General features: G+C 39.4%; 1 protein-coding gene across 2 annotated transcripts in view; it reads left to right on the top strand.

The window, feature by feature from the left end:
- RP1 (RP1 axonemal microtubule associated) overlaps positions 1–27,801 on the top strand; it is a 342,341-nt gene that overhangs the window by 53,581 nt on the left and 260,959 nt on the right. Inside the window, exons 3-5 of one of the 2 annotated variants that reach the window (XM_054561624.2) lie at positions 14,801–15,427; positions 15,963–16,134; positions 18,497–24,666. In XM_054561624.2, the coding sequence (XP_054417599.2) occupies positions 14,813–15,427; positions 15,963–16,134; positions 18,497–24,183 (6,474 nt within the window). In that variant the 5' untranslated portion in view covers positions 14,801–14,812 and the 3' untranslated portion in view covers positions 24,184–24,666. Of the gene's footprint in view, positions 1–14,800; positions 15,428–15,962; positions 16,135–18,496; positions 24,667–27,801 lie in introns of those variants that run through there. The other variant, XM_054561625.2, reaches the window with a different exon arrangement.

Genomic DNA, 27,801 nt, shown 5'->3' on the forward strand with positions numbered 1-27,801 from the left:
TCCTTACAATTTGGCATGTTTTTAAAGTGGGTGGTACCGGTTTTTCCTTTCCATGTTTAGTGCTCCTTCAGGAGCTCTTTTAGGGCAGGCCTGGTGGTGACAAAATCTCTCAGCATTTGCTCATCTGTAAAGTATTTTATTTCTCCTTCACTTATGAAGCTTAGTTTGGCTTGATATGAAATTCTGAGTTGAAAATTCTTTTCTTTAAGAATGTTGTATATTGGCCCCCACTCTCTTCTGGCTTGTAGAGTTTCTGCCGAGAGATCCGCTGTTAGTCTGATGGGCTTCCCTTTGTGGGTAATCCAACCTTTCTCTCCAGCTGCCCTTAACATTTTTTCCTTCATTTCAACTTTGGTGAATCTGACAATTATGTGTCTTGGAGTTGCTCTTCTCGAGGAGTATCTTTGTTGTGTTCTCTGTATTTCCTGAATTTGAATATTGGCCTGCCTTGCTAGATTGGGGATGTTCTCCTGGATAATATTCTGCAGAGTGTTTTCCAACTTGGTTGCATTCTCCCCGTCACTTTCAGGTACACCAATCAGACGTAGATTTGGTCTTTTCACATAGTCTCATATTTCTTGGAGGCTTTCTTCGTTTCTTTTTATTCTTTTTTCTCTAAACTTCTCTTCTCACTTCATTTCATTCATTTGATCTTCCATCACTGATACCCTTTCTTCCAGTTGATCGAATCGGCTACTGAGGCTTGTGCATTCGTCACGTAGTTCTTGTGTCATGGTTTTCAGCTCCATCAGGTCCTTTAAGGACTTCTCTGCATTGGTTATTCTAGTTAGCCATTCGTCAATTTTTTTTCAAGGTTTTTAACTTCTTTGCCATGGGTTTGAGCTTCCTCCTTTACCTCAGAGTAGTTTGATTGTCTGAAGCCTTCTTCTCTCAACTCATCAAAGTCATTCTCTGTCCAGCTTTGTTCTGTTGCTGGTGAGGAGCTGTGTTCCTTTGGAGGAGGAGAGGCGCTCTGATTTTTAGAGTTTCCAGTTTTTCTCCTCTGTTTTTTCCCCATCTTTGTGGTTTTATCTACCTTTGGTGTTTGATAGTGGTGACGAACAGATGGGGTTTTGGTGTGGATGTCCTTTCTGTTTGTTAGTTTTCCCTCTAACAGTCAGGACCCTCAGCTGCAGGTCTGTTGGATTTTGCTGGAGGTCCACTCCTGACCCTGTTTGCACGGGTATCAGCAGCAGAGGCTACAGAACAGCGGATATTGGTGAACAGCAAATGTTGCTGCCTGATCGTTCCTTTGGAAGTTTTGTCTCAGAGGAGTACCCAGCCGTGTGAGGTGTCAGTCTGCCCCTACTGGGGGGTGCCTCCCAGTTAGGCTACTCGGGGGTCAGGGACCCACTTGAGGAGGCAGTCTGTCTGTTCTCAGATCTCCAGTTGCGTGCTGGGAGAACCACTACTCTCTTCAAAGCTGTCAGACAGGGACATTTAAGTCTGCAGAGGTTTCTGCTGCCTTTTGTTTGGCTATGCCCTGCCCCCAGAGGTGGAGTCTACAGAGGCAGGCAGGCCTCCTTGAGCTGCGGTGGGCTCCACCCAGTTAGAGCTTCCCGGCTGCTTTGTTTACCTACTCAAGTCTCGGCAATGGTTGGCGCCCCTCCCCCGGCCTCACTGCCGCCTTGCAGTTTGATCTCAGACTACTGTGCTAGCAATGAGTGAGGCTCCGTAGGCATAGGACCCTCTGAGCCAGGCAGGGGATATAATCTCCTGGTGTGCCGTTTGCTAAGACCTTTGGAAAAGTGTAGTATTAGGGTGGGAGTGACCTGATTTTCTAGGTGCCGTCTGTCACCCTTTCTTTGACTAGGAAAGGGAATTCCCTGACCCCTTGCACTTCCCGGGTGAGGCGATGCCTTGCCCTGCTTCGGCTCATGCTTGGTGCGCTGCACCCACTGTCCTGCACCCACTGTCTGACACTCCCCAGTGAGATGAACCCGGTACCTCAGTTGGAAATGCAGAAATCTCCCATCTTCTGTGTCGCTCACGCTGGGAGCTGTAGACTGGAGCTCTTCCTATTCGGCCATCTTCCTTCTTTTTTTTTCATTTGAGATGAAGTCTCACTCTGTTTCCCAGGCTGGAGTGTAGTGGCGCAATCTCGGCTCCCTGCAACCTCTGCCTCCCGAGTTCAAGTGTGAATCATCCACTTTAAATGGGTTAATTTTATGGCATGGAAATCATATATCAACAAAGCCGTTTTAAAAACTAGATGGTCATGATGGAATGTTCAATGTAAGGAAGCATACAGGAGCCCTCTCTGCCCTCTGTTTTCAGTCTAGGCAGTTATTTGTGCCTGACTAACCAAATGACTTGGCTGAAAGAATAGCATGAGATGGTTTTGCATATACACTGACTATGAAGAAAAAGTTGGCTTACATATGTTTGTTCAACATGGTAAAAAAAGAAGGGAGGAATCTAGTGAAAATTAGAGAATTCCTAGGGGATGGATGATATGTGCAGCAAACCACCAAGGCACACATTTTCCTATAACAAACCTGTACATGCTGCACATGTACCTCTGAACTTAAAAGTTGAAGAAAAAAAAGAAAATTAGAGAGTAAGTCTTAAATATATTTGCTATCCTAATAACAATAGTCTGTGTATACTCAAATCTTTGCTTGTTCTCTCTTCCTTTCAAATAATACATTAAAAACCACAGTCTTCTAGTTAGTAAAGTGTATTTGGGCTGAGTTTGCCTTCCCTCTACCTCTAAGCACCATGAAGATGGGGGCTGGCACTCTCTTATCTGTAGTCACATGGACAGGGTCTGACAGTGGCTAGAGATCAGCTTCTTTGGTTCCGGAGGACTTTATGTTGCAGACAGGCATGCTAAGGCATGAGGAAAGTCCAGTTGATGGGGCTGGGGATACCCAGGTTCAGGAGGGCTAGGTACAGGCAGTAAGCTATGATGGATAGATGTCAGGGAAAATCAAGGTGTAGACCAGGAAATGGTCCCATTCCATCAGATCGTAGCAGATCAATGCTGGGTAGCAAGAGCCAGGAAAGAATAGTCTCCTGGCCAGCCTGCATTGAGTGCTGCTTGGTGTCATTTTACATTTGTGTGGGAGGCCAAGGTAGGAGGATTGCTTGAGCCTAGGAGTTCGAGACCAGTCAGGGAAACAAAGTGAGACCCAGTCTTAAAAAAAAAAAAAATAGCTGGGTGTGGTGATGCACTCCTGCAGTCCCAGCTACTCAGGAGGTTTAGGCTGGAGCATCACTTGAGCCTGGGAGGTAGAGACTGCAATGAGCCATGATTGTGTCTCTGTACTCCAGCCTGTGTGACAGAGCAAAACCTTGTCTTAAACAAACCAAACCAAATCAAACCAAAACCAAAACAAAAAGCAACAACAAAAAAAGAGAAAACAACATAAAACAGAATACACTTATGGTTACTAACCAACAGCAGGTTCTCAATGCCCCACGCAAGCCTACTATAACTCCTTTTCCAGTCCCCCTTTCATTCCACTGGGTGACTATTTCACAGCTTCTCCTGTCTCATTAGATTAATAACACCTCATCCCCCTCACTCACACCCTCAGTGGATGGCCTCACATCCCAGGTCGCTGAGATGGAGAAGCAGTCAGAAGGGAAGGTCACCTCTATCAGTATCACTGCCTGTCTTTCTGCTACTGGGGATGGCCTTCTCCTTAATCCCTGCTGAGACATACACCTCTGTTGTGCATTATATCCCATCTCTCTGTTAGGCACTGAAGGATGCAGCTCCAAGAATTCTCCCCGCTCTTACCCACAGCATTAAATCTTCCCTTTTGATTGGTTCATTCCTATCAGCATACACGCATACTACACCTCAAACTGTATCTGATTTTAAATATGGAAAAACAAACTAAGAGAAAGAAAATTAGCAAAAAATTTGTGTCCATGTACTGACTCCAATCCCTCTCCTTCTAGTTTTCTTTTGCCCCTATACCCAGTGAAGATTTTATCCATACTGCCACCGAAAAAGCTCTTGAGGTTACAGATAAACTTCACATTGCTAAAGCCCATGCTTACTTCTCAGCACTCCTCTTACTTGATGTATGAGTACCATTTGACACAGCTTATCACTACCTCGTTTTGAAACACTTCTTTCCTTTGGCTTCCAGAACGCTACTCTGTTGATGCACCTTTTCCTCATAAACTCCTTTGCTGGAGTTTGCTGATGGTTCCTCACCATCTCTGTGGCTGCTATCTTTGCAGTGCCTTGGGATCTGATCTTGCACCAATTCTCTTCTCTATTTACACTCACTTCTTAGAAGTTCTCATCCAGATTCTTCCAAGTTTTAAGCACCATCAGTATATCAATGAATCAGGTTTATACCTTTAGCTTGAACCTTTAGTATAATGCCTTTAGTATACTTATGAACCTTCAGTATACTGCCTACTTGATATTTCTATTTGGATGTCTAATATGCTTTTCAAGATGATATTCACTATCACCTCCCACTCTCTTGACTGGTACTTCTGAGGTCCTCTCCATCCGAATAATTAGCAACTCCATTCTTCCAGATGTACTGGACAAAAATCTTAGTCTTCCTTGACAGTTTTATTGCTCTCATTCTCCACAGTCAATCCATATCCAATCCATAACTAAGACAGCTGCAAATGCTGTCACATCCACAGCAGCTATCTTGGTCTGAGTAATCCTCACTTCTTGCTTGGATTATTACAATACCCTCCTAATTGGCGTACCTGCATTTCTTTTTTTACAATCTAATCTATTGCCTTTTTGTTTTAACTTGAAAGACTCCCTGTAACATTTCTTGCGGAGCAGGTCTATTGGTAATAAACTTCCCGAGTTTTTATCTATCAAGGACTGTCTTAATTTTGCCCTCATTTTTAAAAGACAGTTTTGCCAGACATAGAAGTCTTGGCTGGCAGTTCTTTTCCCTTCAGCACTTTGAATATATCATACTGTGCCTTCTGGCCTCCAAGGTTTCTAATGAGAAACTGGTGAATAATCATATTGAGGATCCCTTGTATCTGATGAATTGATTCCCTTTTGATGCTTTAATGTATTTCAGTGCAGGTCTCTTGTAGTTCATCCTATGTGTAGTTCATTGAACTTTTGAATTTGTAGATTCATGTACTTCATCCAACTTGGGAAAATTTTGGTCATTTTTTCTTCAAAGATCTCTGCCCTTTTCTCTTTCCCTTCTCCTTTGGAACTCCCATAATGTGTATGTTATTCTAGTTGATGGTATCCCCAGGTCCTTCAAACTCTGTTTACCTTTCCTTAATAGTTTTTCTTTCTGGTCATCAAACTCAAAACTTTCAATTGTCCTAGTGACTAGAAAAAGTTCTGCTGATTGTTTTGCCACTGAAATCTGTTTTTGAACTGCTCTTGTGAATTTTTCATGTCCATTTTGTACTTTTCTGCTCCAGAATTTCTTTTTGGTTTCTTTTCATATTTCCTATCTCTAATAATATTCTCATTTTGTTCATACATCTCATTTTGTTCCTGTTTTTGTCCATGTTTTCCTTTAGTGCTTTAAGCATCTTTAAGATAGTTGTTTTATAGTCTTTGTCTAGTAATTCTGCCATCTGGCTTCCTCAGGGACATTTTCTGTTATTTTGTTCCTTTTAATGGGATATACTTTCCTCTTTTTTAATGTGTGTGCATTGTGACTTTTTTTTTGTTTAAAACTCTATTTGAATCATATAATTTGGTAACTCTGGAAATTTAATCCTCTCCTCTCCCCATGGTTTGTTGTTTTCTTTCCCTCCCTCCCTCCCTCCCTCTCCCCCTTCCTTCCTTCCTTCCTTCTTTCCTATTCCCCCCACAACCTTTCTTTTTTATTTGTATGGTTTCTCTTTGCCAAGGATCAGCCTGCAGTAGAAGCTTATGGTATTCAGGTCTTTTCTGAGTCTATGTTTTTCCCTGAGCATATGAGATGACTTTCTAAATTCCCCTGTATATGCAGTTGTTTTGAATATCTCATCTTTAAGTGCCTAGTACCTAAAATGGGGTAGATGATTAAAAAAGAAGAAAAAAGTCCCAGGTATTATATCTTTAAATCCCCTGGAAGGCACTTCTGCCACTGAGAGCTGCAACAATGCCCACCTCTGTATGCACCTCTGCAATCAGAAGCAGAAATCAGCAGCCAGAACACAGAAAATTAGTATTTGGAGGAGGGGGTTCTTATTTCTCACTCTGGATCCTGCAAGCTGCTGTAGGAATGCAAGCTGCTGTCCCCACAGCTGCCTGCCATGGGGCTGGGGGATGAGGAATGAGTAGTCACTATAGCACTAATGGCTTAAATAAACGGAAATTAATTACAATTTACCAGCCAAGCCTTCCTCTGGAAGCTGCAAGCATTCAGATATACTTCAGAGTTCCAAAATATTAACTTCAGACAGTTTCTGCTAGTACAATTTTTGTCCAAGTGGGGAGATGAATTCCTGGCACTGCCTACTCTGCCATCTTCCATTGGATATACCTGTATTTTTAACATCATTGCCAAAGTAATCCTTTGAAGTGTGAGATCATTACTTCTCTTCTCAAAATCCTTCTTTGGTTTCTCATCTCACTTAAAGTTAAAGCCAAAGGATTTACCAATGGCTACAGACCCTGTATAATTTGGTGCCCTGCTTTCTAGCCACACTGGTCTTCTTATAATTTCTCAAATACTTCAAATACTTCCCACAAACCTTTGCACTTACCCTCTCTGCCAGCAAGACAGTTCTGTCAAATATCTGAACACCATTTCCCCTGATTACTTTTAGATTTCTTCTCATGTCACTTCTCAGTGAGGTTTTCCCTGACCTCTACCACTGCCACTCCTACTTTACCTCACTTTTCTCCATAGCACTTTATATGATCTAACATGCTGTAAATTTGCTTTTTTTATTTATAGTTTGTCTCTGCAGGATAATGCGACCCCATGAAGGCCAGGATTTTTTTCTGTTGTGTTTGTTGCTATGTGTGTCTAATACACAGTGAGTATGCATTAATTATCTGTTGAACAAATAAACAAATGAGTAAAGAAGGAAGGGGAATGGTTTTTTATGGGGAATGGTTTTTTAAGGTAGAGGCCATTTAGGTTGAATATCCCATAATTTACCTTCATCAGAATGGACCATACACAGAATTCTATGTGGCTTGGATGACAAAGGACGAAGGCCATATTCCATACAAGCTATACAAAATTATTATGCTTCCTGATATAGTCTGATCTCTGTCCTGGGTTCCTTGGGCCTACCTGGAAAGGTAAATTCTAGCAGTTACAATGAGACAGCATTCTTCAGGCATATATATCTCCACAACAATTCTGTACTAAGGCAGGCAGAGGATCATTCCTTTAATAGGTATTTATTAAGTGCCTGATATATATAAGGTATTGAGCTGTTTCTGGAAATTCAGAAATGATAAAGAAGTTACACTTCTGATGCTTAATGCACCAGTTGTTTGTGCAGTATGAAATGTGCTAGAGAGTATATTTATACAGATAGATAAGGGGGCACATTGGAGGGTACTTACTTCATTCAGCGTGTTGATGTAGTGGGAAGGCAGGGGTTCAAGAAAGGTTTCTGAGATGAACTGAGTATTGAAGGAAGGGACAGAAAATGTATGGCAATGAAAGGCAGGGTGTCTGGGTTATGAGGAGGCATTCCAAGTAAGATAAACAATATATGTAAAAATCCAGAGCCACATTTAAAAAACTTCAAATAATCGAAATTACAGAGTAAGACATATGGATCGAAATGAAATTGGAAAAGTAAGCTCACAGATCACAATTTGTGAGGCATGCTAGGGCATGAAGTGATTTACTAAATGCTGTGCAGATTATGGAAGTGTGTTAAAAGAAGATAAACATGGCGAAAATAATAATGTCCATTTATTGAACACTTGTTATGACATTCAGACACTGTGTCGAACACATAATATATATTCTCTTACTTAACCCTCACCAATGAGCCTATAAAGCAGGTATTTTTCCACATTTTATGGCCAGGGAAGTAGACAGAGGAATTAAGTACATGGCTGCAGATTCACATAGCAAAGTGGAAGAGGCAGGATTTGAACTGAGGTCTGACTGACTCAGTGGTATGCTGAGAATGTATGCTTAACACCACTCCTGTCATCTGGCCACTCTAACAGCAGTGACCAGACAGAACTTAACAGAGCTCAGATATGACATACAGGTAGTCTCAGAGGCCATGGCAATTGAAGGCATTCTCAGGGAAGAAGCCTAATATGAACTCTGCCAATGAGGCTTTTGGCATTCCTTAGACTCACTTATCAAAGGCGGGCCAGGGCCAGAAGCATCAGCATCAGCTTATTAGAAATGTAGACTGTCGACCCCACCCCAGGCCTACTGAGTCAACCACTGCAGCAAGATCCCAGGAAATTCATGTGCACCTTCAAGCTTGGGAAGCCATGGTTTAGATACACATTGACATGTGCCAGAGACAAGTGATACCAGGGAGAGGGTATGGTAGCTCGATTGGATAACAGGGGTACCTGGTCTCTGTCCTTAACTGGAGTTGTGGGAGTGGAACGTATACTACGGGAGATGCTCAGAAAAGGAGAGCCCATTTTGTGCTGTCTTATTTGTAAGAAATGTTATCTTTCCTAAAAGTGCTCCAAAAGAATCCTTTTTTGGTTCTTTTGATTCTTCTGATGCTGATGCTTCTGGCCCTGGCCCACCTTTGATAAGTGAGTCTAAGGAATGCCAAAAGCCTCATTGGCAGAAATTCTTTCAGTGTCAAAACAGAACTGATCAATGTGAATTGTTTATCAGACATAGATTATAGAATTAAAGATAAAATCAAGAGAAATGCTGCATTAGTCCTTAGCTATTTAATGGCAGATCATATCTGATCCCAAACTTTTTGAATTTGTACTTCAATTTGGAGCTGGTAATGATACAATTCATGCCTATTGCTACCCTGTAAACACAAATTTCCTTACTGATTTAATAGCCTTGTCTGTGTGTAGACAGTGATAATTATAAATGGAGGTTTGTATCAAAGCTAGACACTACTGTTTCTCTTATCTACACCTCACTCTTTTTCTTTCTCCCCATCCCTCCCTACTCCTCTCTCCATTTCTCTCTCATAGGTGGCCTGTAACAAAGTCAGTATTTATGAGGCAAAGTGTGCAGTTTCATTATCTTTTTCCTTTTGTGATTGGTGTGGAGACAACATTGTGGCGCACATGCTTGAACCTGGTCCTGTTTCCCTAGAGGACCCCTTACCTTGTTTTTTTTGTTCAGAGCTGAGGCGGGAAGCCCAGTAGGAAACCCGATTAGGTGAAGCATCTTCAAGTCCGATTAGACCACAGGTAGTCATTAGAAGGATCAGGTGCCATCTGGGGACTTTATGTGTGACAAAGTCCTGAAACATGTTCAAACCCCAGTATGAGTAAGGAAGCAGTGGAAGCGTGCTGGGTATGCAGAAGCATAAAATCATAGCATTTCATCGTGTGCTGCTTCTGCTGTTTGTCCTGTGTTATGCTGAGTCACCAAATTGTGTACACTCACAGTCATTTCAGAATTACATCAATGAGGTAATAAGCAAGAGTGCCTAAATAAAACAAAAGGCCTAGATCTTTATTTTTAACTGATTACCAGGAGCAAGTACTGACTTAGAAACTTATCAGAATGAGAAAATGTCAAACAATTTCATTTTTAGCCTGCACAATAACAACTTTCTCCCATTAACATAAATAAATGAGGGTTAAAAGTTGTCTGGGAGAGAAATGCTTGTGTACTGGTGAAGTACTTTTTCTGGAGGATAACACTAGGCAAGAAAGAAGATGCAAGAGAAACCTTCATGAGGAAGATTTCACAACTGCAGAGCATGCTAGGAACTGGTTTGTTTCTGGCTGTGGTCTCCTTAGGGTGAGCTCTGTCTGGTGATTAGCATCACCATGGATTAAATTAATTGGCTGTACTCAATCCCTTGCTGGACATGCTGAGAATAAATCCAAAGACATTAGTTTCTTTGCACGAAATGAGGTTACATATCCAGTGACATTTATTTGAGCTATTTAAACAACTTAAACATCTTTTTCTTTTCTTAATAAGGGAAGTTTCAAGTTCTGGTAAGTACAAAGCTATTTGAAATCTTTCTTTGGAAAATATTCTGTTTTGCTAGTTGTATTTTGTTTTCCATGTTATACTTAGATTATATATCTGTGTTCTGTCTTTAACTGTTAGAAAAAGAATAAATGTTATTAATAATTATCTTTTACCTAAATATGCCAGCAACCTTCACAATACGCTGATATTGAAGTAGAATGGAACTTCAGTATCAGGAAATCAGGTGATTCTAGTTTATTCAAATAAGTAATGTTACTTTGTTTCTGACAATAAAAGCATTATATACTTCTTATAGACATCTGGGCAATACATTAAAGAAGAAGGCAGCTGCTTGTAATTCAACAATGCTGTGACTACTACAGTGAATAACGGGTGATTTTCCTTTCTGAATCTCCTCTCTCAACTCTACCCCCTAGGCTTATGAAAATCTGAAATGAACTGATTTTTCTTGCAACATCAAGTCTCTGAATTGCTAAAAGAATGAACATTCTGTACATTCTGTATTTCTCAATTTTCCATTTTTTCGACTTCATTATTTGTGACTTGTCTGAATTCACACTATGTGGTAGAAAATTAAACTTAAAATATAATTAGTGAAATGACGCATGTAACTATGTCATGTTTTGTGAAGTGAGTGGGAGAACGAAGACAAAGCCCTCTTGGTAGAGGCCAACTATTTAGTTCTGAGCAGCACAGCTGTAAATGATTGATTTAAGTGGGGTTTGATTGAAACTAATGATGCCACAGATAAGCCTAGCCACAGTTGAGCCTAAGGGTGTTAAAAAATCTGCTTAATATTAAAGAGCAATGAAAGTATGCATGATAGCTCCATTGTCTAACTTTAGGCAATAAAGAGGCTCTGCAGAGAAGAAGAGACGATATTGGTAGCAAGCTGTCATGTCATTAGAAGCGGATTTTAAGGCAAAGAGTTGTTGTAAACCAGCTTCCTTGCTACTTATAGGGAAGTCACTGGTGAGAAAACTGGAGGGCCTCAAGATTCTACAGTTACCTCTTTCCACCTCCACCACTTCGTCAGCCTAAACTTCTGGGAGAATTCAACCATTTTATGCTGCTCAGTTTGTTCGTTCCCTAGGTAGCCCTTAAGTATATTACTGCCTTATTCCAAATTTAAAGGGCATAAGATAAACCTTATTATCAAAAATGTATGTAAAGATACATTGCTAAATTTCCATGCAAATTCTGATTCGTTCTTAAAACTGATTAAGAATGGAGCACAGCTAACATAGGAGAACTCAAAAATGTTACGGAGGGCTGGTAGTTCTGTTTCACAGAAGTGGGCACTCTATTGTCAAGACTTAATGACCACATTGCTAGTCTTGCTCAGGTGCACCAGGTAAATGCTGTACCACCTCTGCCTTCTTCCTGGAGGGCATCTCTACCACTTTTTGCCTCTGGCATCTCAACTTTACACAGGCTGTCCTCTGGAAATTGCCCTCTCTTCTCACTCCTGCCCCCAATCCCTCAGGCTGTATTAGACATCCCTCCTTAATATTCTCTTGGTACCCCAACTCTTCCTCTTCTTCAGTTGAGCTGTTAAGTTACTCTGTGAACTTCCCATGGACTCTGTAGGAAATGCACATTATTAAGACAGGGCAAAAGCTGATTCACTTCCTTCATAAATACTTGGTTTGTACCCTCTTTCCAAATGATGACATTGTGCAATCAATGAACACAAATGTTTTTATTCAACGATAATACCTAATCTTTATCATGTTCTGGGTTTTACACACAAGGCCCTCCTTATCATAGGCTCTTAAGACTCAGCTACAGGGATGCAGAATCTCAACACTCTACCTAAAAGTTCCCCCAGTGACTTCTAGGAGTTCCCAGAGATTCTCTCACACACTATGAAGATAATGTGAACTTGTATTTTTGTTTTGTTTTCACTACAGCATCCCCAACAAGGTGCCTGGCAACCACCCTGTTGGATGCACCTTCTCTGCAAATGCTCCTCCACTGCTGGGGACCTGGCATCTTCCCAGGTCATGGTACCTTCAGCACCTGCCCTTCATGCACTGGGCTCAAAACCAATGCTCAGGGCTGGGTAGCAGTGGGATAGGGACAATGCTTCTTTGCTCCTGTTGTCTTTATCTTCTATGTTTTCCCTCCCGGCCCCAGCACAAAATCTCCTTTCTCTTTAGCCAAAACCGACAAACAAAACTGCCCACAAAATTCTTAGCATATTGGCTCACATAGATGTGTTCCCAAAGTGGTCACCAGGTTAACAACTCTCCAAATAGTGAGATTCAGGCATTTAAAAAGTGACATTAAGAGCCTCATGATGCACCTACACCAAGAAAAATATCATTTTCCAAAATTAAGTGAAAAATGTGTCTCAAATATTATTCAGGTACAATATTTTCAAATAAACATATAAGTAAACCAACCTAAAATATAATTGGAGACAGAGTTCTAAAGTCTTACTTATTTTTTATTTTATTTTTTTCTTGAAATGGAGTCTCGCTGTGTCATCCAGGCTGGGGTGCAGTGGTGTGATCTCGGCTCACTGCAACCTCCACCTCCTGGGTTCAAGCAATTCTCCTGCCTCAGCCTCCTGAGTAGAGTAGCTGGGACTACAAGTGCACGCCACCACGCCCGGCTAATTTTTGTATTTTTAGTAGAGATGAGGTTTCACCATGTCGGCCAGGCTGGTCTCGAACCCCTGACCTCAGGTGATCTACCTGCCTTGGCCTCCCAAGGTGCTGGGATTGCACGTGTGAGCCACCATGCCTGGCCTAAAGTCTTATTTAAATACTGAAGGGACTCATCCTTCTTATAGTTGCTGAGGCCATGGCGATTAAGCAGCCTGCTCAAGGTCAGACCACAGTTGACCAGATGAGGATGAGAAGAGGTTGTAGTTTTGCTGACTCCATTGCGAAGCTGGATTCCCCAGCTCCTGATGCACATGTCTGCTACAGCTGCTTTTTTTTTTGTCTTAAGTATTATAATTACTTTAAATCTCTGAGGAAGAAGGAAGGGAAGACATCTAATTTCTGGGCTGATCTTCAAATTTTTTTTTCCAAGTTACATTTAAATAAGATTTGCAAATCAGATTGGAGATATATGAAGAATCTTGGATAACAGCTTGCAAACATTTAAGTAGATAATTTGGGCCAGATTTATAGCTGATTTACAATGATAAACATGCCTTTTTCCATCTCTGTATTACCAATCACATTAATTTTGTTTGTTCAATTTGTCTTCAAGGCTGCAAGACTTTCTTACTGTGTCAAAAGACAGTAATAATTAAAATGATTTCAAACAATAGAAAACAGCCACAAATGAAAACAAGGCCAGAACCAGATAAATCCTTCCACATGCTGCTCATTTGTCAGTCAAACTCCAGTTGCACTGAGAAGTAGAAAAGGAAAATCTTAGTGCTTTGCTGAAAATTACTCTTCTTGAATTCTCTCCTGAAGGTTTAACTTTAGAACTACTAGTGGGACCAGTAACCAGACTGCACCAGTTTTAGCAGCCCATAGCAATGCTGTCATTCATTCAAAGAACATTTTTGCTTAATGCAGTGTTTCCCAAAGTAAGATAAGTGGTGTGTGAGATGATTTGCCTGCATTTTCTCCAATATGCAGTGGAAACATCTGATAGTATCTTAAGATGGCTCTTACTTAAGGTTCTATGTGATACATTCCTCCTAGAACTTAATGTCAAGTACATTTTCCTCCAGACAATTTGAACTTTAAAAACATTTCCTGTTTTTCCTATATTTCCTTACTGTCAGGATCCGAAGGACTAAATTGATGAATTGCAAAACTCTCTTACTTTTCTCAGTGGATGGTTTCTGATTTGTGTCTCTGTTGTTTTTTAAATTGTGCAATAATACCTGCTAATTTTAAAGGTTCACAAAGTTTAGCAATGTATAAAAAACACGATTATTATCCAGAATTCTGCAATCCAGAGTTAACCACCATCAACACTGGGTTGTGTATATTTCTGGACTTTTCCCCAATTCGTATAACTCAGTCATGTGCCACATAACACTACTTTGGTCAGTGGTGGACTACCTATATGATGGTGGCCCCTCAAGATTATAATACCATATTTTGACTGTATCTTTTCTATGTTTAGATATGTTTAGATACACAAATTACCACTGTGTTACAATGCCCTACGGTATTCAAACAGTAACATGCTGTACAGATTTATAGCCTAGGAGGAATAGGTTATTCCATAAAGCCTGGGTGTGTAGTAGGCTATACCATCTGTTTGTATAAGTACACTCTATGATGTTCACACAATGATGAAATCATGTAACAATGCATTTCTCAGAACTTATCGTCATTGTTAAGCAATGTGACTGTACGTATACATTTAAATCAGTGGCACAGAATGTTTTGCAAACTGATTTTTTCCCTTAGTAATATGTCATGATCATCTTTCTATGCCAAAAGATACATCTATAAGGTCATATTTAATGGTTGCATAGTTTTCCATTGCATGGGTGTATATGTGATAATTTATCTAGGCCCTTATTCGTGTGTTTAGGTTGTTTTTAACTTTTAAGTTATAAATATCCTTATTTAACAGTTTATCTCTTTTATTATAAGTTCCTTAAAATTGTCTTTCAAAATTGATAGGTATAATGAATGAATAAACGAATGAAAGAATAAACTTCTAGGAATATCCTGGATGTCTGCAGCTATATTTAGCATGCATTAGTATTACCATGTATTCGCTATGGTGCTGTGATTCTGGAGATAATTTTCTTTCTTTTCTAGGTCTCAGCCAAAATGAGTGATACCCCTTCTACTGGTTTTTCCATCATTCATCCTACGTCTTCTGAAGGTCAAGTTCCACCTCCTCGCCATTTGAGCCTCACTCATCCTGTTGTGGCCAAGCGAATCAGTTTCTACAAGAGCGGAGACCCCCAATTCGGCGGGGTCAGGGTGGTGGTCAACCCTCGCTCCTTTAAGTCCTTCGATGCTCTGCTGGATAACTTGTCCAGGAAGGTGCCCCTACCTTTTGGAGTGAGGAACATCAGCACCCCTCGGGGCAGGCACAGCATCACGAGCCTGGAGGAGCTGGAGGACGGCGAGTCGTACCTATGTTCCCACGGCAGGAAGGTGCAGCCTGTAGACCTGGACAAAGCCCGTCAGCGCCGGCGGCCCTGGCTCAGCAGCCGGGCCATCAGCGCACACGCACCGCCCCACCCTGTAGCCGTCGCTGCTCCCGGCATGACCCGCCCCCCACGGAGCCTGGTGGTCTTCAGGAATGGCGACCCGAAGACGAGGCGCGCGGTTCTTCTGAGCAGGAGGGTCACCCAGAGCTTCGAGGCATTTCTACAGCACCTGACAGAGGTCATGCAGCGCCCTGTGGTCAAGCTGTATGCTACGGACGGAAGGAGGGTGAGCGTTCTGGGGGCTCCTCGAGCCTGAGCTCATTTTGAGCACCCTACTAATTGGATTCGTGTGGGATGTGAATGGTGGCCCCCGGGAAGGAAGTCTTCCTTCCTCCCTGCCTGTGTATGTGAGTGTGTGTGCTCCCATGCTGCCTTTGTTCCTTTGTCAGAATCTAACTGGAATCTCATCTTTCCCTCACCCCACCTACCCCTTTCTCTCTTCCCTGAGCCCCGAGTTACATAATGTTTTCACATGGAATCCAATCTTGATAATATTTTTTGGAAAGGAGTGGCAAAGAGTAGTATTTTCACAGAGGAAGCATTTTCCTGAGATCTCTGCTGGGACGTAACTGACTCCCCCACCCAACCTTGACATTTGGTATTTCTACTTATTTTGTATACACCACTGGTGCCTAAGAAAATGCTCATTGATGATGTCTTTCAAGCCTAGGAGGTTGTTGATTTGATTCAAGCAAAGTTATAAAATTACCACTTAGTATAAAATGTGCTCATCTCAGCATAATGACTCTGGTCTCTTTTAGGTTCCCAGCCTCCAGGCAGTGATCCTGAGCTCTGGAGCTGTGGTGGCAGCAGGAAGGGAGCCATTTAAACCAGGAAATTATGACATCCAAAAATACTTGCTTCCTGCTAGATTACCAGGGATCTCTCAGCGTGTGTACCCCAAGGGAAATACAAAGTCAGAAAGCAGAAAGAGTAAGTCACTTATTAATATATAGCCCATATTTTTAGCCCTGAGATTTTTTTTGCCTCAACGACAGCAAAAATCCATGCTTCAATGACCAGTTTCTTTCACCACAGAAACGAAAAGGAGAGGATTTAAAAACATTTTAAACAGAAATTGGCTATATTTATAGTTGGAAAGAGTCATAGAGATTATCTATTTTTTAGACTTTTCCAAATCAATGGTATGCCTGTTTAAATTGATGATGTGTGCTTTTTTGCATAAAATACCTAGTTAAAAAAATAAAAATGCCAGCATTTCTTGCTTTAGAGTGAAATCTGTGTAAGTCTCCTCTCTGGTAGTTGCAGAGTTTTCTCTAAATAGTACCACGCAGCATCCATAGCTGACCTCAGCAGGTTAGCAGAATGACTGTATTTTTTCAAATCTACGCTATGTGCTCTGCCTTCTGAAGTTATTCCTATAAAAATCACAGGTTCTTAGATCCACACTTTATTTATTAAATAAAAGGTTCATGCAACCAATTCATGCTGGTTAACGATAATGTAGGTTGATAATTCTGTAGGATCTGCTGTGTAGCATTATCCTTTGGATAGGGGAGGAAGAGGGCCTCTTCAGGCCCAGGTATGTAGGATAAGCTGTAAATTGCCTATACAGCATGGCTAATCTCATTATTCATTGTACTCAGTATTTCCAGGGAAGACAAGCTCTTTGCTAGAGTACTGATTGTTTTTTATACTTAAATTTAAGTTTTTATTCTCTTTAGACTTGGATAATATGTATTTTAAATAGTATTAATCTCTCTACTTACTGCTAATGTGGGTGAAACTAATCCATTGTTGTTTAATGATTTCATGGATATATTCAATAGATAATTATTAATGCTACTATTTTGTAAGCATTAGGTTGCCACATATGTGTTATAAATATGGTGGTGCTATTTCACGTTTGTCATTTTACTAAAATGATTTTATTATCTTATGTCTGATACAGGTTGCTGAGTATGGTTTTTGATGACTGCAGGGAATCTGAGGGCTTTGTTAAGTTTTCTTCAAAAATTTGAGACACTTTGATTTACAATTTAAGTAAAAGCATATCAAAAATAAGAAAAAATATTTCTAGGTTTATACTCTGCAACATTAAAGGGGCTTACCTGATGGCAAGTATGTGCAAATCTATATAGATTTGCTAACAGGATTTTTTTTCTTTTTGAGACGGGGTCTCGCTATGTTACCCAGGCTGTTATGATGGGCTCAAGTGATCACCCGCCTCAGCCTCCCAAAGTGCTGGGATTACAGATGTGAGCCATTGCGCCCAGCCCAGGCATTTTGATTGAATTTAAGAAGCAAGAGTGCCAAGGTTAATGCTGAAGATACACGTTAAAAAGATAACTGATATCTGGACTTATGTCTAGCTCTGTTCTCTCTTGTGCCCTATATTAAGTCAGCTGCAACGATTATACAAAGTGCATGCTAAATTAATAATTAGTACTTGATTAATTCCGTCTTAATCATAAAATGTTTCTGCTTTCATAAAGCTATGGATACCTCTTTTGATATGTGAAGGTGGGAAGATGAATACCATCATAAATTGTTACTTGCCTTGTTCGAATAGGTAAGCGGTACTTGGTTAGACTCCAGTTTCAGTACTGGTAAACAAAACAATGAAACGAAAACCCACAAAAAACTTTTATCTTTGGTAGAATTCTTAGCACTTTTTACTTTATACATTTTTAAAATTAAATTACCTTATTAAACTTGTTAAAATTCTCTGAACCTCCTCATTGAAGTTGAAGTAGAATTAGAGATCTCTTCTAAAGAGTGATTTGAAGAAATGTACCACTGTTATAGTAGGTTTTCTCAAATAACTATTGGGAAAATACATAGGCTGAGCGTGGTGGCTCACGCGTGTAATCCCAGCACTTTGGGAGGCCGAGGCGGGCGGATCATGAGGTCAGGAGATTGAGACCATCCTGGCCAACATGGTGAAAACCCGTCTCTACTAAAAATACAAAACAATTAGCTGGGCATGGTGGTGCGGGCCTCTAGTCCCAGCTATTCGGGATGCTGAAGCAGGGGAATTGCTTGAACCCTGGAGGTGGAGGTAGCAGTGAGCCCAGATCGCGCCACTGCACTCCAGCCTGGTGACAGAGCGAGACTCTGTCTCAAAAAAAAAAAAAAAGAACAAAATACATAGAGCTCAGAAACATATCAGTAACATTTTACTATGAAATACGAAAATGTACTACTTTTCATACTAATCATTTCCCCTTTTCTCTTTTTTTCTTTGCTGCCTCTTCCTTCGGATATTTCTAACTTCTCTGCCTTCCATATTATATTTTGATGTGGGCACCTTTTACTCTTAAAATCTTTAAAGTAAGCACACGTATGTCTTCAAGCTCAAGGTCCCAGATTTATTCTGTTTCTTCTGAGAAAACACATAATAATGATTGCTACTTAGACTATTCTTTTGTTCCTGAAAATTACTTGGCCTTAGAAAAGAATGATTCTCAGAATTTACCAATATATCCTTCTGAAGATGATATTGAGAAATCAATTATTTTTAATCAAGATGGCACTATGACAGTTGAGATGAAAGTTCGATTCAGAATAAAAGAGGAAGAAACCATAAAATGGACAACTACTGTCAGTAAAACTGGTCCTTCTAATAATGATGAAAAGAGTGAGATGAGTTTTCCAGGAAGAACAGAAAGTCGATCATCTGGTTTAAAGCTTGCAGCATGTTCATTCTCTGCAGATGTGTCACCTATGGAGCGAAGCAGTGATCAAGAGGGCAGTTTGGCAGAGGAGATAAACATTCAAATGACAGATCAAGTTGCTGAAACTTGCAGTTCTGCTAGTTGGGAGAATGCTACTGTGGACACAGATATCATCCAGGGAACTCAAGACCAAGCAAAGCATCGTTTTTATAGGCCCCCTACACCTGGGCTAAGAAGAGTGAGACAAAAGAAATCTGTGATAGGCAGTGTGACCTTAGTATCTGAAACTGAGGTTCAAGAGAAAATGATTGGACAGTTTTCCTATAGTGAAGAAAGGGAAAGTGGGGAAAACAAGTCTGAGTATCACATGTTTACACATTCTTGCAGTAAAATGTCATCAGTATCTAACAAACCAGTACTTGTTCAGATCCATAACAATGATCAAATGGAAGAGTCATCATTAGAAAGAAAAAAGGAAAACAGTCTGCTTAAGTCAAGTGCAATAAGTGCTGGTGTTATAGAAATTACAAGTCAGAAGATGTTAGAGATGTCACATAATAATGGTTTGCCATCAACTATATCAAATAACTCAATTGTGGAGGAAGATGTAGTTGATTGTGTGGTATCGGACAACAAAACTGGTATCAAGAACTTCAAAACTTATGGTAACACCAGTGATAGGTTCAGTCCTATTTCAGCAGATGTAACCCATTTTTCAAGTAATAACTCTGGAACTGACAAAAATATTTCTGAGGCTCCAGCTTCAGAAGCATCCTCTACTGTCACTGCAAGAATTGACAGACTAATTAATGAATTTGCTCAGTGTGGTTTAACAAAACTTCCAAAAAATGAAAAGAAGATTTTGTCATCTGTTGCCAGCAAAAAGAAGAAAAAATCTCGACAGCAAGCAATAAATTCCAGGTATCAAGATGGACAGCTTGCAACCAAAGGAATTCTTAATAAGAATGAGAGAATAAACACAAAAGGTAGAATTACAAAGGAAATGATAGTGCAAGATTCAGATAATCCCCTTAAAGGAGGGATACTTCGTGAGGAAGACCTCCAGACAAGTGATACTGTAATTGAATCAAATACTTTTTGTTCCAAAAATAATCTCAATTCCACGATTTCCAAGAATTTCCATAGAAATAAATTAAATACTACTCAAAATTCCAAGGTTCAAGGACTTTTAACCAAAAGAAAATCTAGATCACTAAATAAAATAAGCTTAGGAGCACCTAAAAAAAGAGAAATCGATCAAAGAGATAAAGTGTTTCCTCACAATGAATCTAAATATTGCAAAAGTACTTTTGAAAATAAAAGTTTATTTCATGTATTTAACATCCTTGAGCAAAAACCCAAAGATTTATATGCACCGCAATCTCAAGGAGAAGTGGCATCTGGGTATTTGAGAGGAATGGCAAAGAAGAGTTTAGTTTCAAAAGTTACTGATTCACACATAACTTTAAAAAGCCAGAAAAAACATAAAGGGGATAAAGTGAAAGCAAGTGCTGCTTTAAGTAAACGACATGCTACAACCAGGGCAAATTCTTTAGCTTCTTTGAAAAAACCTGATTTTCCTGAGGATATTGCTCATCATTCAATTCAAAATTATATACAGAGTTGGTTGCAGAACATAAATCCACATCCAACTTTAAAGCCTGTAAAATCAGCTCCAGTATGGAGAAATGAAACGAGTGTGGTAAATTGTAGCAATAATAGTTTTTCAGGGAATGATCCCCATACAAGTTCTGGAAAAATAAGTAATTTTGTTATGGAAAGTAATAAGCACATAACAAAAATTGCCTGTTTGACAGGAGATAATCTATGTAAAGAGGGAGATAAGTCTTTTATTGCCAATGACACTGGTGAAGAAGATCTCCATGAGACACAGGTTGGATCTCTGAATGATGCTTATTTGGTTCCCCTGCATGAACATTGTACTTTGTCACAGTCAGCTATTAATGATCATAATACTAAAAGTCATATAGCTGCCGAAAAATCCGGACCAGAGAAAAAACTTGTTTGCCAGGAAATAAACCTAGCTAGAAAAAGGCAAAGTGTAGAGGCTGCCATTCAAGTAGATCCTATAGAAGAGGAAACTCCAAAAGACCTCTTACCAGCCCTGATGCTTCACCAATTGCAAGCTTCAGTTCCTGGTATTCACAAGATTCGGAATGGAGTTGTTCAAATGCCAGGTTCACTTGCAGATGTTCCCTTTCATTCTGCAATATGTAATTCATCCACTAATCTCCTTCTAGCTTGGCTCTTGGTGCTAAACCTAAAGGGAAGTATGAACAGCTTCTGTCAAGTTGATGCTCACAAGGCTACCAACAAATCTTCAGAAACACTTGCATTATTGGAGATTCTAAAGCACATAGCTATCACAGAGGAAGCTGATGACTTGAAAGCTGCTGTTGCCAATTTAGTGGAGTCAACTACAAGCCACTTTGGACTCAGTGAGAAAGAACAAGACATAGTTCCAATAGATCTTTCTGCAAATTGTTCCACAGTCAACATTCAGAGTGTTCCTAAGTGCAGTGAAAATGAAAGAACACAAGGAATCTCCTCTTTGGATGGAGGTTGCTCTGCCAGTGAGGCATGTGCCCCTGAAGTCTGTGTTTTGGAAGTGACTTGCTCTCCATGTGAGATGTGCACTGTAAATAAGGCTTATCCTCCAAAAGAGATATGTAACCCCAGTGACACTTTTTTTCCTAGTGATGGTAATGGTGTGGATCAGACTTCTATGAATAAGGCTTGTTTCCTAGGAGAGGTCTGTTCACTTACTGATACTGTGTTTTCTGATAAGCCTTGTGCTCAAAAGGAGAACCATATCTATGAGGGAGCTTGCCCAATTGATGAGACCTATGTTCCTCTCAATGTCTGCAATACCATTGACTTTTTAAACTCCAAAGAAAACACATATACTGATAACTTGGAATCAACTGAAGAGTTAGAAAGAGGTGATGACATTCAGAAAGATCTAAATATTTTGACAGACCCTGAATATAAAAATGGCTTTAATACATTGGTGTCGCATCAAAATGTCAGCAATTTAAGCTCCTGTGGCCTTTGCCTAAGTGAAAAAGAAGCAGAACTTGATAAGAAACATAGTTCTCTAGATGATTTTGAAAATTGTTCACTAAGGAAGTTTCAGGATGAAAATGCATATACTTCCTTTGATATGGAAGAACCAAGGACTTCTGAAGAACCAGGCTCAATAACCAACAGCGTGACATCAAGTGAAAGAAACATTTCAGAATTGGAATCTTTTGAAGAATTAGAAAACCATGACACTGATATCTTTAATACAGTGGTAGATGGAGGAGAGCAAGCCACTGAAGAATTAATCCAAGAAAAGGCAGAGGCTAGTAAAACTTTAGAATTGATAGACATCTCTAGTAAGAATATTATGGAAGAAAAAAGAAAGAATGGTATAATTTATGAAATAATCAGTAAGAGGCTGGCAACACCACCATCTTTAGTTTTTTGCTATGATTCTAAGCAAAATAGTCAAAAGGAGACCAATGAAGGAGAAACTAAGATGGTAAAAATGATGGTGAAAAGTATGGAAACTGGAAGTTACTCAGAGTCCTCTCCTGATTTAAAAAGATGCATCAAAAGTCCAGTGACTTCTGATTGGTCAGACTATCGGCCTGACAGTGACAGTGAGCAGCCATATAAAACATCCAGTGATGATCCCAATGACAGTGGCGAACTTACCCAAGAGAAAGAATATAACATAGGATTTGTTAAAAGGGCACTAGAAAAACTTTACGGTAAAGCAGATATTATCAAACCATCTTTTTTTCCTGGGTCTACCCACAAATCTCAGGTTTGTCCTTATAATTCTGTGGAATTTCAGTGTTCCAGGAAAGCAAGTCTTTATGATTCTGAAGGGCAGTCATTTGGCTCTTCTGAACAGGTATCTAGTAGTTCACCTATGTTGCAGGAATTCCAGGAGGAAAGACAAGATAAGTGTGATGTTAGTGCTGTGAGGGACAATTATTATAGGGGTGACATTGTAGAACCTGGTACAAAACAAAATGATCATAGCAGAATCCTTACAGACATAGAGGAAGGAGTACTGATTGACAAAGGCAAATGGCTTCTGAAAGAAAATCATTTGCTAAGGATGTCATCTGAAAATCCTGGCATGTGTGGCAATGCAGACACCACATCAGTGGACACCCTACTTGATAATAATAGCAGTGAGGTACCATATTCACATTTTGGTAATTTGGCCCCAGGCCCAACCATGGATGAGCTCTCCTCTTCAGAACTCGAGGAACTGACTCAACCCCTTGAACTAAAATGCAATTACTTTAACATGCCTCATGGTAGTGACTCAGAACCTTTCCATGAGGATTTGCTGGATGTTCGCAATGAAACCTGTGCCAAGGAAAGAATAGCAAATCACCATACAGAGGAGAAGGGTAATCATCAGTCAGAAAGAGTATGCACATCTGTCACTCATTCCTTTATTTCTGCTGGTAACAAAGTCTACCCTGTCTCTGATGATGCTATTAAAAACCAACCATTGCCTGGCAGTAATATGATTCATGGTACACTTCAGGAAGCTGACTCTTTGGATAAACTGTACGCTCTTTGTGGTCAACACTGCCCAATACTAACTGTTATTATCCAACCAATGAATGAGGAAGACCGAGGATTTGCATATCGCAAGGAATCTGATATTGAAAATTTCTTGGGTTTTTATTTATGGATGAAAATACACCCATATTTACTTCAGACAGACAAAAATGTGTTCAGGGAAGAGAACAATAAAGCAAGTATGAGACAAAATCTTATTGATAATGCCATTGGTGATATATTTGATCAGTTTTATTTCAGTAACACATTTGACTTGATGGGTAAAAGAAGAAAACAAAAAAGAATTAACTTCTTGGGGTTAGAGGAAGAAGGTAATTTAAAGAAATTTCAACCAGATTTGAAGGAAAGGTTTTGTGTGAATTTCTTGCACACATCATTGTTAGTTGTGGGTAATGTGGATTCAAATACACAAGACCTCAGCAGTCAGACAAATGAAATCTTTAAAGCAGTCGATGAGAATAACAACTTATTAAATAACAGATTCCAGGGCTCAAGAACAAATCTCAACCAAGTAGTAAGAGAAAATATCAACTGTCTTTACTTCTTTGAAATGCTTGGTCAAGCTTGCCTCTTAGATATTTGCCAAGTTGAGACCTCCTTAAATATTAGCAACAGAAATATTTTAGAAGAACTTTGTATGTTTGAGGGTGAAAATCTTTTCATTTGGGAAGAGGAAGACATATTAAATTTAACTGATCTTGAAAGCAGTAAAGAACAAGAAGATTTATAATTTCAATGTCAGCACAGTCATTCTTTGTCAATTCATTTTTTCCCATAATGAGATGAAGCACATGTGACGAATACGGACTAGATAACCTCTAAGAATTTTCCACTTCTTCAAAATGAACTTACTCTAGAAAGCTTACCCTTGGATAACCAGTTTGACTTTCATAATTTCTCTGTTCTTTGTTTTTCCAACAATTAAAGACTCAGGTTCTCTTATTGTGGAAGTTTCTATCTGGTTTTGTTCTGAACTTACATTTTTATTTTTTGGTATCTATGATTTTTTTTTGCTCAGGGCATCAAAATGTGCTAAGGACAAGAATTATATCCTTTTAAAAAAATGTTGTTAGCTTGGTGTAAAATGTATATTGACTGTATTGGTGAATAAATTGAATAGACATAACCTCAAAGTACTTCACTTATTCTTTTTAACTACTGATTTGATAAAAAGTATGATTATAAGATATCCACAACAATCTCATAGTTTCTTGTGCCAAATGTGTTGAGTCCAGTTCCTCAGAATATCCAGTGAAATTGCAAGCATTTCCATGGGACAGGATTTAGTGTTTTTCTAATAGACTAGACTATCAGATATCAATTGGTTTGAATAATTGTGGTGTATTTCCCAGGAGTTAACCAGGAAAGCTTTTAAGAGTCCTTCCACTGCATGACTATATGATGGTATAGAAACAAGTCTTAGAAAACTTGGAAATCTATGCCTGTTGTCTACAGCTAACTCAAATTAGAATGATCAGTATTTTTGGAGCCACACATGGAGATGCTAAAATAACGTAAATTTGGCATTGAGGAACAAAAGGTAATTAAATTAATTACATCAAGAATAATGTTGGTGTCAGGTCAGCGTGAGTCATAAATTCGTAAAAATTATGAATTGCTACTTCATCAGCTGGAGACTACTTCTATGTAGAGTATGCTTTTTAAAAACCATTAAGTGATGGTTTCTTTTAATGAAAATATGGAAGTATAATGTTATGTAAGTTTCTGTAGTAAGCAATGAGAAATTGTAGTGAATGAAAGGGCACAAAGTTTTGGAGAAAAAATAGAAAGGAGAAAATAATTTACATTAATTTTGTGCCTACTGTGTACCAGGGACTATGGTACACCTGCAGGCTTTTTGTGTGTAATTGTTCCTCATAAAGGCACTGTGAATGTGGCTTTATTACTTCCCCTGCATTTTTTTTTTTTTTAAGTAGAGAAGTTAGGAGCAAAAGGTAAAGGACTTTCATGACCGGTTTACAGTAGGGTATCATGCCAGTATTTGAACCCAGTTCTTTGTCTTGAAAATCAATGCTCTTTTTACTACCTTTTTTTTTTTTTTTTTTTTTTTTAAAGCTCATTCTCAGTATGTTTCCCAGGCTGGTTTTGAACTCCTGGGCTCAAATGATCCTCCATCCTCAGCTTCTCAAGTAGGTGGGACTACAGGCACATGCCACTGCGCTGGGCTTACTACATTTTTATCATTGTTTTCATGTGAGGAAGAAGGGGTAAGATTTTTTTTTTTTTGAGACAGAGTTTTGCTCTTGTTGCCCAGGCTGGAGTGCAATGGTGCAATCTCGGCTCACCACAACCCCTGCCTCCTGGGTTCAAGTGATTCTCCTGCCTCAGCCTCCCAAGTAGCTGGGATTACAGGCATGCACCACCACACCTGGCTAATTTTTGTATTTTTAGTAGAGTTGGGGTTTCTCTATGTTGGTTAGGCTGTTCTTGAACTCCCGACCTCAGGTGATCCGCTCGCCTCAGCCTCCCAAAGTGCTGGGATTACAGGTGTGAGCCACCGTGCCCAGCCAGGGATAAGATATTTTTAAAAACATTACCACTCATTCTCTAGTGCAGGGAGACAAGGAAAGAATTTTTCTTTTTAATTTGGAAGGTGTGAAATATAGATATACCCAAGAAGACTGAGGAAATCACTTATAAAAACCAGGAGGTTTCAAGGAATATGGCATGTAGTATACAGTTTTTGGCAATACTATTACACCAAACAGTGTCCTTCATGCATAATAATTGGGAGAAGCTGGAGTGACAACCATGAATTAGTAATGCATGACTGTGTAACATACTTCTTCTTTAAACATACTTCTTTAAAATGAACATGTTCACTTGCATTGAATTCTGAGATCTTGGGCCACATCTTATTCACAGAGCTAGCTTCGTACTTGGGACATGGTAAGTACCTAATAAATGTGTGTTAAATGGATAAGAAGTGCTTTTGAAGGCATTTAATTTTTCTTTACCTCTTACTAATTTCAGATCCATACATGTAGAAGGATGTGCAAATATGCTGAAGGATAGAACTCAGTTTTTTATATATTTTTTAGTTCTTTTTATATTTTATGAAAGCAGTATTTTACTTATCCTTAAAATGTCTGTAAAGATGATTTTTTCTTTTAAACATTCAAAGCATGTTTTTAGTTTTACAAGATTTATATTTAAAAAATCTTGTCACACTGCGAAATTTAGAAGAGTAAGTGAAACTTTAGAGGAAATTTAAGGATATTATAGAGAGCTAGCTTTTGCTTTAGAGATGAAGTACCTGAAGGGCTGAGTATGGAAGTGTAGCCTCCTTTACTCAGGGGAAGATATGTAGAATTCAGAGTCTCTGGTCCCAAGGTGGAGTGGTGAAATTATTGTGTTTTGCCCACCAGATGGCAGCTGTGCTATGTGCTGCCAAAGGTTCAGGCGCTCTGAGAGGCTTGCATGGATAAAGGCAATGTTTTAAGCATTGGGGCAGTCTCTGAGCTTTCTGCTTCTGCGTCAAAGAAAGCTGAATGCCCAACTGTGCAGGCATCCCCCAAATATTAAACCCAGAAGAAGTAGCAGTGTTCAGAATTAAAATAAATATACTATTAGTATATTTAGTAGCAAGGAGCAGAAGTTCAAAAGTAGAGGCACTCAAAAATGCCAGCTGTCAAGAATCATCAGAGTTGATTCCAAGGAAAGCCCAATTTGGGGACGATAGGACCCAACAAAATTCCCTAATTCAAGTTGAAACTAAGTTAATGAGCCATTGGCTCAGTGGATAGGGGTAATTTTTACATGACACTTTCAAATATTATAATGTAACTTTTCAGTGGCACAAAACATGCCTCATTTTTCAGAGTGTAAACTGAGGTATTGAAACTACATTCCATATTTGCAGCACTCATTAAAGTCCTTATGAAGAGCTACCTTATAAGGTGGTTGTGAGAGGATCACTAGAGAAAATACTTGTAAAACTCTTAGCACAGAGGTTGGCACACAGTGTTAAACATGTTTTAGCTATTTTTCTTTAAAAAGCCATTAGTGTGAATATGTTTGATACGCTTTTCAAAGTTGGTGTTCTTCTGACCAAGATGTATTTTAGCTTTATTGTGTGCATATATATATATATATATGAAATGTAATATTTTCAACATTTAGTCATATACCCCTTTACAAAAGTGAAGGTGACTTAACAGTTTGAGCCCCTGCTTGGTGCCAAATATTGGGCTAAGTTCTTTATGTGTATTATCTTAGTCCTCACAAGAACCCTCTCAATGGGTAACAGTATCTGTAATGTAGCAGGAAGGGGACCAAAACTCACAGAGGCTAGTAAAGAAGCACTTTTACTTTAATATCTGTATTT

This window comes from Pongo abelii, chromosome 7, assembly GCF_028885655.2.
Source record: "Pongo abelii isolate AG06213 chromosome 7, NHGRI_mPonAbe1-v2.0_pri, whole genome shotgun sequence".
Lineage (NCBI taxonomy): Eukaryota > Metazoa > Chordata > Mammalia > Primates > Hominidae > Pongo > Pongo abelii.